The 10,791-nt window shown below is 33.9% G+C and overlaps 1 protein-coding gene across 1 annotated transcript in view; it reads left to right on the forward strand.

The window, feature by feature from the left end:
• The window catches only part of Emc2 (ER membrane protein complex subunit 2), a 39,060-nt gene extending 29,477 nt beyond the window's left edge, over positions 1–9,583 (forward strand). Inside the window, exons 8-11 of the mRNA XM_021216842.1 lie at positions 1,447–1,528; positions 2,441–2,551; positions 4,743–4,847; positions 9,217–9,583. Of these exons, the coding sequence (XP_021072501.1) occupies positions 1,447–1,528; positions 2,441–2,551; positions 4,743–4,847; positions 9,217–9,303 (385 nt within the window). The 3' untranslated portion in view covers positions 9,304–9,583. The remainder of the gene's footprint in view (positions 1–1,446; positions 1,529–2,440; positions 2,552–4,742; positions 4,848–9,216) is intronic.
• The last annotated feature ends 1,208 nt before the right edge of the window (positions 9,584–10,791 follow it).

The following is a 10,791-nucleotide window of genomic DNA, read 5'->3' on the forward strand; positions in this document are numbered from 1 at the left end:
CTAAGTTTTGGGAATAATATAACTAGGGCTAAAAAACTGCAGAAGTTGTATGGAAATCTGTAAGATCCTCCCAAAATCTAAAATGTGATTTTTGGGAGTTTATGGGATGAATTTGGTTCCTTGATGTCATTGTGGGTTTTTTTGTTGTTCCCACTGACATTTATTTGTTTGTTTGGTTGGTTGGTTGTTTCTTTTTTTTCGAGACAGGGTTTCTCTGTGTAGCCCTGGCTTTCCTGGAACTCACCTTGTAGACCAGGCTGGCCTTGAACTCAAAAANCCGCCTGCCTCTGCCTCCAGAGTGCTGTAATTAAAGGCGTGCGCCACCACGCCCAGCACCCACTGACATTTTATTACTATATCAGCATAGTTTTCTGTTGTGTGTGGAGCTATAAAGGCAAGACAGGTAGTGGTTGTATAGTGGCTCTATGCAGTGGGACCCCTGGGCTATAGTTGCCTTCACTGTGCCTATGTTCTCTATTAGGGAATTGTAATGATAAATTTTATGTTTTAGGATTTTATTAAGGTAAAATGGGTTAATACACTTAAATATTTTAAGCAGAACAGGATGTATAATGAGTATTTAATAAAATGAACATATTACTCTGTAGGTAGGTATGGATTTAGACTGTATATATTTCAAAAAAGATACCAAGTGTTAATATTCACATATTGGTAACAAGTGCTAAAAAATAACCTTTCTTAGTCTTGTTCTATTGAGGAGGGTCACCACCTCACTAGGAATAAATCTTGCATTATCTAAGTATTCTTTAGGATTTTCTGTAAGTAATGAAAATGAATACATAGCTCTGAGCATAGAAAAAATTAAGGTGAGTTATAATCACATGTTCTAAAAGCTACTTTACCAAAATTCTTCTGGCAGATGTCCATAGGTTTTAAGCACCACTTGACTTAATAATAGTGGAGGGCATATCAGAACTAACTTCATCTATTATTGATAGTTCTAGAAACCCATAATTTTATTTTGAGTTGATAATTGAATATAAATGTAATGAGAAATCTTTACAATAGAACATATTGATACAGATGTCTTTGAAGGCTATGTAGCAATTAACCACTATTTCATTAAATACTGTATTTCTGCTACTCTATTTAAACATTAATATTAGATGATCAGTGGATTTATAGAAGTTGTAGAGTTCTCAGGGTGGAAGCCTGTGTTACTAATGTGTAGGTACCTCGATAATAACACACTTTTAGCAAAGGAATATCCATTGAGTATTTGTAGATTACTTTGGAATAGCTTTGTTTATTTATTTCAATAAAGGTTTTGATGTTACTAATATTTTGAATCAACAAATGCTATAAATCCATTTAAATAGTTTTAGAAATAAAATATCTAATGTCACTAAGGTTTTAAATTTATTTTAAGGTGCGTTTATGAAAACTGATGACTTAAAATCAATATATCCCATTAATATTTTGCAGCTATGCCAAAGCAGCCTTTTGCTTAGAGGAGCTGATGATGACAAATCCACATAACCACTTATACTGTCAGCAGTATGCAGAAGTATGTATTGCAGCTACAACACTATTGAGTTGAAATTTGCTGCTTTTGTCTGTTGTATGTTACTAAGTATATTTTCCTCACATTAGACAAGCCTGTCTAGTGAGTGGTGAGGAAATACAAGCTAAAACATGTAAATATTGAAATGAAATACTTTTCAATTAAAAGTTTAGATACACTGAAATTCGTTGTGATTTAGTACAGTATTTGTGAGTTTCTATGTGTCTGTTTCTTTCCTAATTATGAATTAGTTATATCATATTTAATTGTTTATGAGACATTTATAAAGATGATGGGTTTTAAATACATATTCTAGGAGACTAGAATATTGACATGTTGAAAATAATGTGTTTAATTTGCACACTATTAAGAATCACAGTATAACTAAATGCCACAAGGTTACAAATACGTCATTATAAAAGAATATAAAAAGACTATTGCTCTCAGAGTGGGTGGGTAGGGGAGCAGGGGCGGTGGTGGGATATAGGGAACTTTCGGGATAGCATTTGAAATGTAAATAAAGAAAATAATAATAAATAAATTAAAAAAATAAAGTACACATGTAAAATAGGAAATTTCTGTCAAGGTCTAGATTTATAATACATGTAATAGAAAATACAACGTTGTGTAACAGCAAGGCTATTGATATGAAAATTGTGCTCTGCTTTTTAGTGTGACAACATTTTGGTTATAATCGTTACTCAAAGATCTTAATGTTCATTGGAGAGAATAGTTCAGCAAGAGTGAGGGTGTGTTTTACATTTTAGATTAACTACCTTAATGTGAATTCTTTTAGCGTGTTGCATTTGTTTAGAGACTATCTGTTCTCATTACATCATGCCTATGTATGATGGAACATGCTACATTTCAAAGTAGTAAAATAAACAGGTTACAGCAATCTGCAACTTTTAACAGGTCAAATACACCCAAGGTGGACTTGAAAACCTCGAGCTTTCAAGAAAGTATTTTGCACAGGCACTGAAACTCAACAACAGAAACATGAGAGCTCTGTTTGGGCTTTACATGGTGAGTTGATATACGTGTTCAATGTCACTTGATAGAGTCTGTCATTTAAAATGCATTTAACTGTCCTTCCAATCTTTCCCTGCTTGCTTTTGTATTCTATTGATGAGCATAGTTAATTATGACAAGATGGTAAAAAATGCTGTAATTGTGAATTTTAGTACATTCTTGCTGTTTGACATTTCAACTGAGATATATTTGACTTATCAGAACTAAACAGTATTAAATACTAAAGCATAATGTTTATTGTCCATTTGTTTTGATGTTCTTGGGATTTGTGCCAATTTTTATTGTACTTATTTCCTAATATTTTAAGTTATGTCAATAAAAAGTATTAAAAATAAAATCTCTAGTATATCAAATTTTAAACATTTTAAAAAGTGTAAAGAAACACTTTGGAAGTTATATGTGAGATTAAATAGTTATCATTTATGTGTGCTTCACAAAGAGCTTAGAAAAATCAATTAACAAGAGCTATGGGAAGAAGGACAATTTGTAGAGCTTTAGAATATTACTAAAATGAGCACCTGTTTGCAATCAGAAAGGCTAGGAAAATCAACTCTAATGGGTCCCTTAATTCTTTGAAATTGTGGTTTGCCTTTTTTTTTTTTTTTGCTTATTTTTGAATATTTATCATTTGAGAATTTTAAACATGGATGTAATGTTCTGATAAAATTCACTTTCTACTTCCTTCTGCCTTTTGCTATGTTCCCCCTTCCTCTCTCAAATTCATTCACACTTTTTACAAGTATACTAATTAGTGTTGACAATATTTTACTGCTTTTTTTTCATGGACTCTTTATGGATTTCTTCTTGTTGAAGCCAGCGGAAGAGAATTGTTTGAAAGGTCAGCAATAGGAAGAAACAAATGAGATGATTTTTAGGGAAGAAAGGAGGTTAAATTATGCCTCTGAAAAATGTGAAGGAAGATTTCTTTGATTCTACCTGGAACAGTTCCAGTGGCTTGGAGATATACTGTTGTTAGCAGTATCTAATAAATCAAACAACCTTCTTACAGAATCCATGCCAGGGGTTACTAACAACTGCCTGCTTCTGCAGAGCACCTGGAGTGCTGGGTATTGCTCTGAGTTTTCATTTTAGATCAGTGGTTATTCACATCAGTCATTTAAATAAATTCTCCACTTGCTACCTGAATTTCACAACTCCCTGAATGGTGCAACTGAGATACAAATATAATTAATTTCAAAGCTGACCGTAATGCTACTATATTTAACTGGGAGTTGAGTCTTCAGTTTTTCAGCCATTGTATTTGCCTAAGTTCATACCAAAAATGTAATAATATTTTATAGAGGTATAGAAATTGCTACAAGAATACAGATAACCCATTGACTGGAGAGGAGAGAGCAGAAAGACTGAGAAGGAGACCAGGTATAAAAGAAAACTTTCCTAAGTCCCCTAGGCAGATCCTTATAAGGACAAGGTATATTTAGTAATATGACCAACGTTTAACCTCCCCTTCCCAGAAATATGGCATATATTTAAAAATCAGCCTTTTATTTTGGAGGTTTATAGATTGTTTAATAAATATTATACTAAGGATTTCTCATTAAACTACATTTGTTTTAAAGATATAGCAAATTTTTGTGACTATTCTGGTTTTTAGAATATAATTGGAAAGCTCTTGGTGTAGAGTAAAGACAAGTCAGGTAGAGATAAATATCCTCTTTATTTCAGAGATTTCACTTAACTTGCTTTGTTCAAGTTAGATAATTCCTATCGGCCTGAATATGTTTTCACCTGTTAATACTGGGAGTTGTGCTAAATTTTTTTGAGATCTCTGTTAATATTTGATAATTAAATATTGGAGATTTGCTATTCTTCAGTGGCAAGAAATAACAGTAACCTAAGTAAAGTTCTTTGTTATGTACAAAGTAGCTTTCCCCAGCGATAGAGATTTTAGCTTTAAGAGCTGATGTAAATACATAAGTAATTACACTTAAAATACACTTTAAAAATATTCTTTGTCGTGTTATTTTTGACTATGCTGCATTTTAACTTATATTTTAAGTTTAGAGAATTGATTTCATTCAACATTGTTTTTATTTTAAAATTGTTTTGCTTCAGTGTTAAAACTTGTTATCAACTCTCTACAGCTATGACTCTTTCATGTCTGTATTATCTTAACTAGAAAAGAGTTTTACTTTTGATGTTTCTTTTTCTTGTTTTGTTTTAGTCTGCAAGTCATATTGCTTCTAATCCAAAAGCAAGTGCAAAAATGAAAAAAGACAACATCAAATATGCTAGTTGGGCCGCTAATCAAATAAACAGGGCTTATCAGGTTCGTATTGGCAATTTTGTTGTGTATATCACTGGGCGTCTCTTTGTCACTTTCATCTCTGTAAAGTGCAAAGCTAAATGTCTATCATTGAAATTTTTTCCCAATGCCTTAAGCCTTTAACAAATGTTATTTTTATGACCTTTCCCTAACAAAATGATCTATTAGTTTTATGATATCTTGTATTTGTAAATTTCATTTGTTAAATAGAAAAGAATTATAAGACCCAGACATTAAACTAGAAGATGCAGCTTAGAAGCACATTGGAATTGAGAATGCAATTTGATTAGATATACGTCAGAAAATGAAGAGAAAGGCCTAATGCCGACTGGACAGCCCTCACCCTGAGGCCTGCCCTGTCTGTTCCTTAGTGTTCGGGAGCTCCTTTCTAGGGGAATTAGGTTTTTCAGGGGACTTTTTTCATGGGAAATTTGTTCATGAGAAAAATACATGCTTGTATATTTTTGACAGCATTTATATTTATAAAATCCTTTGGCAGTTTATACATTATTTGGCTGTCATTTACTTACATATTTTAACCATATTTTCCCAGTGGCTTTTCTATAGAATGTTGTCCAGAAACCTAATGCCACCCTGACTTTCACAAGTGATTTAGACTTTTACTTTGTTGTCCAAAGGAAGTTTTTCTTTATCTTTAAGTCAGTATGTAACTTATTTTCTTTGTTTTAGGATCACTATATCTAAACACACAAAACACAAGTGGCCGTAAACTTTATATGACCCAGCACAGGGGAAGGCCAGGGCCAAGTAGTGGGAGTGGGTGGGTAGGGCAGCAGGGGCGGGGGTGGGGTATAGGGAACTTTCGGGATAGCATTTGAAATATAAATAACGAAAAATAAACACACAAAACAGTTGTTTCTAGGATTTTAGTCATGTTCAGAAAGATAGTCTTAGGAATTCCATTTCTTTCCTCTTTTAAGACTCTAGTTATAAATGCATTCCTTCGCTGTTCTTGCCTCTTACTTTTTCTTTCTCTTTTTTCTTTGATTCTGTCATTTTAACAAGTAACATACTATGATGTTTGTTTGCTTTCTTTTTCTTTTTCCACACTGAGTTCCTGCCGTTGGGAACTGTGTGTGGGATGGGCATTGGAGATGTGATAAGGTGGCTTTCCTGGCCTTACTGTATCCTCCTCTCTTTGTTGGTGAGATATCCATTATAACCATTCTTCATGTCTGGTCTTTGTTCCAGTTAAGCCTGACTTGGATTTCCTTTTTTTATTTTTATTAGAGAAAAAAATTATTTTTTTTATTAGATATTTTCTTTGTTTATGTTTCAAATGCTATCCCCTTTCCTAGTTTCTTCTCCTTAAGTCCCCTATACCTTTCCCTTGCCCTGCTCCCCAACCCACCCCCTCCCGATTCCTGGCCCTGGCATTTCCCTGTACTGGGGCATATGACCTTCGCAAGACCAAGGGCCTCTCCTCCTATTGATGGTTGACAGGATTTTCCGATTCTGGTCTTCATACAGAGTTTTGTATGCCTGGAGTCCTCTGGTGCGGCTCTGAGCCTGTGGTGTCCACTCTGCTGTTAGCTCCTCCTCAGCTCCCTTGGACCATTTCTTCCTCCTGTTCCATGTTTCTGTCCTATGCAGTTTGGTTTTGGATGGTAGTATTTTTCTTCATGCTTTGAAGCATTTATGCTTCAAGGAACAGAAGTAATTGGCTGCTAGTTTGAGGTCTTATATATAGTTCAATTTGTTTAATCATGTTTACATACAGTTTTCAGATGTGCCTATAATTTGAAGGCTGGGAAGATACTTAGCAAGGTTGTGTGTGTGTGTGTTTGTTTTTGGGTATTTGTAGATTCATCACATCAGGCCTCACTCTTTGCAGGATTAGTGTTTGTTCATAACTTTTTGGCTTTGATTTAATATAAGGAGTCCTCTACTCTCTTCTCCCCCTCTGCTCCAGCCTAGAGCCAGTTGTCTGTTGCAATCCTGCTGCCTGCCACTGGCCACATGATCACATTGGAATGTTTAGAAAATTGCTTATGATGGAGTTTTTGAAAGATGTCATTAGAGGGCTAGTGTTCTCTTCTGTTCGTTTGGTTTTCATGTTGTTTTAGCATTCCTTGCTTGGAGAAGATTGGGGCCATTAAAAACTGTGCCCCTTAATTATATCATGAAAATAACCTTTATTTATGTATATTATATATTATAGAAAAATCTTAGTTCTGTTAGCATAATACAACTCAAAATGCTTATAAATAGCTACTCTGTGTTTCTTCAAATACAGTTGGCATGGCCTATATCTGGTGTGTGTGTGTGTGTGTGTGTGTGTGTGTGTGTGTGTGTGTGTGTTTTAAAGATAGGACCAATGTAATAACATAAACTAATAGTTGTATAGTATATGAGTATGTTTAGGTTTTTATTAGAAACAACAAGCTACTGAGAAATTGATCTTTTGACATAGCATGAATACATTTTTAAAATTAGCTATTATTCAATTACTCCATATGTAGAAACAAGAACTTAAGTTATGAATAGGCATTTCAATGAACAACATGGAATAAATTTATTAGGCTAGTAAGTATAAACATTATGTCTTAGGTCCGCCCAGTGGTCATTCCTTCTGTCCTTTTCAGGAGGCCTGGCTAATCCCTTCTAGGCTACAGAACCATACTGTAGTATTTGTTTTGCCTTTTCTGTTTGATTCACTGCTAGGTTTAAGGTCACCCTTCCATATGTCTGCAGTTTAGTTATTCTGGTTGTACAAAGTCTCTTACTTATTAATTCTTAGTATGTAATTTATTTCATATAAATTTTAAAATCCTATATTTAAAAATAGAATTTAAAGCTTCACAGATTTTTATTTTTCCTTTGTACTTAAAGAAATTAGAATAATTATTACTGTGTGGTACCATATTGTATACCCTTGCCCCAACCCCAAATTTCCTCAAAATTAATCCATAAATTATTTGATAAGAGCTATTCCTGCTCATACTGAGTAAGCAGTGGTAAAAGAAAAGTCTTTCTTTTCTGGTAAATCCCACAAAGGTAAATTTATCAACTGGATAATTGCATGAGAAGCATACCTTCTCTGTAATCTTTAATTGCTAACAGAAGTTTTAAAGGTTTAAATATGATTTTTTTACCATAATTCATAAACAGCACTGCTATTTTTAACATCTCTGTGCTTTAGGCTGTGATGCCGTATGGCGGGCTCATGCCTTGCATTTCCTCACTGTCTCTAGGATGCTCTTGTGTTATCTCCGCTGTCAAATAGACTCTGAGCCGCAGCACCTAATGCTGTGGGATTTACTGTGCTAAATGTAGTCAGGTCAGAGGAGGTTACCAGTCATGAAGCCTCTGCTCCTGTAATCTGTGCTCTCATTCCACCTTCTGAACAGGTCATTTGCCACATTCAGTTCATTCCAAAGAAAAGAAACACAGAGTAAATCAAATATTAAGTACTTACATCAAAAGACAGTTGCTGGAAATTGTGCTAACAAGGAATACTAGATGTTGCTAACAACACATTTTAATCAATACTTAAACCATGGGAAAATAAGTACTACAGATTAATAGACTTCCCCCCACCCTCACAGGGAACAAGCACTTATTGGGTAAATCTGTTGTGTTAAATCAGACCTGATGCAAATGACAGTGATTGTCAGCAGTTAGAAAGCTCATTTTGAAACCAGCATGGGGTAGTCAGCACTGATTCCCCAGTGTATGAGTTTTGAATGTAATATGCTCTGAATTTGCTTTTGTATATGTGAACCTAGGACTTGATATAATATATTTTGTTTTCATTATAAAATTTAATCCCAATTAGTTTTATAACATGAACTAGAACTTAGTACGTAAGACGTGTACCATCCAGCTAAGTAACAAGTCTGAAGTTTTACAAATGTGACCTATTTTAAATAATGTCACAGTATGCACATTTTTTCTTTTAAATGTTTAATTAAGATACTTGCATGTATAATGCACCTTGTTTAAAATTCCAAACATCTATTTACAGGTTAGACAAGTAAATATCAACTCTATTCCTCTATATGTGTCTGTTTAAACTTCATCTAAGTTACTCAATTCCTCATAAATGTTTTGGAGTCTGAACCTAGGGTAGTTTTAAAATTCAATTTAAGCTTTTGTACGTTATCATGCTAATTAAAATCATCTTAAACTACCCAAGTATGTAGTGAAATATTTGTACACTTCAACTGAAGATGAAACCCTATTGGAAATATCCATGAAACTCAGAGTTTGCTCATACTGTAAAGCACATGTGATTTCACAGGAATGATAAAATAATATTTTCCTGCACAATATGAAGATGAGGTGTGATGTTTAAACTTTGCAATGAAATTGAGCCTACCTAACTGAACTGATTTTCCTTTTTAATTAGTTTGCAGGTCGAAGTAAGAAGGAAACCAAATACTCTCTTAAGGCAGTTGAAGACATGTTGGAGACATTGCAGATCACTCAGTCTTAAGGTTTCAGGAACCCATTTGACGTTAGATTTCAAAACTGCACAGTTGAACTTTTTGGCCTGTGACTTAATTTACTAAATACCTAGTGCTATTTGTATTCTAATTTTCTCTGAAAAGGTTGTTATAAAGAATGTTTAACTAAACCTCAGCTTGCCTTGTACTGCTAGTAAGCAAGGAGATGGAGGTTATCCGTGGGACAGAGATTTAAGACCTATTGATTGTATATCCATCCTCATATATCACCCCCACACCTTATTAAATAAACCGTGGTTTATTAAACTCGTATGAAAATTCCAGTTTCTTTTGTTTTATCGTAACTCGTGTGTTGTTGTAGAGCTCACTTGTCAGCTAAGTTCTTCTCATTGGTGAGGAGAAACATACAAATATATAGCTTGCGAAAACAAATTTTTACAGTGTCAGGCTGGATTTTGTTATACATTTCAGTGGACTTTTTATTTGTTCAAATTGTTCTAATAATAAATTTTACATAAATTATGTCATTCTTTAAAATTGATGATATCTCTGTGAAAGTTTTGCTTGATGTAGATATTTTTATCCATAAAATGCCCCCAAGGCAATAATGGACCAAACATTTAGAATTAACCCTTTTACACATTATGTTTATTAAAACTTTAAATTGTGAATTACATATAATATATTTAGGATCATAAAAATATCAAGGATATTGTTATCACTGGGATCTCCTTAGTTTTCAGGGGAAGGGAAAAATCTAAACTATCTTTAAAAATATCATTGCTGTTCTTATATCTAGTCATCTCCTTACTACAGTTTCTTGTCTGCTTCTTTGAGTAGTGCATAGCCAGTACTCTGCCTTCAACAGCACTTTGCTTGCCTCCGTAGGTTAGAAAAGCCTTGAGTGCTAAGCCCCAGGCGGCTGTCTATACAGGGCTGTTTACTCTCCATCTGCGATAGGGGTTAGGGAAAACACTGACAACTACTTTCATTATCAGCCACTTTTAACCATTTAAATAATTCTTTGTACCAGAAAATTGTTTTGATGTTTTATCTAATCATCTTACATGTTATAGGTATTTTCATTTTATAAGCTTATGAGCCCAAAAGGCAATAATTGTGGAATCCTCTAGTCATATTTGAGGAACATTTGATTTTTAGTTTTCTTTATTTTGAAACAAGGGTAGTCAGAAATCTACAAAAGCAAAAACAAAAACAAAAAACAGAGCAAATAAAAGGGAAGTTTTAAGATAGTGGTTTGAAGAAGAAATTATAGACTTTTCTTAAAAATGTCACACTTTTTCCAGTTTTTAATCTTTATTTTGAGATAGAGTCTTGCTACGTATCCTAGGATGACTTTGAACTCAGGATCTTTCTGCCTCAGGCTCCTGAGTGCTGTGAATGTATGTCTCCAGGCCTGTCTGTCCGGCTAGTTGTTGACAGTCGTTTGTCTTATCTTTGTTTTACAACTGGGAAACTCTTCAGGTAGTTCACTTTAGTTTTTATTGGTAAAGAAA

Source organism: Mus pahari, chromosome 17 (assembly GCF_900095145.1).
Source record: "Mus pahari chromosome 17, PAHARI_EIJ_v1.1, whole genome shotgun sequence".
In the NCBI taxonomy this organism is placed as follows: Eukaryota; Metazoa; Chordata; class Mammalia; order Rodentia; family Muridae; genus Mus; species Mus pahari.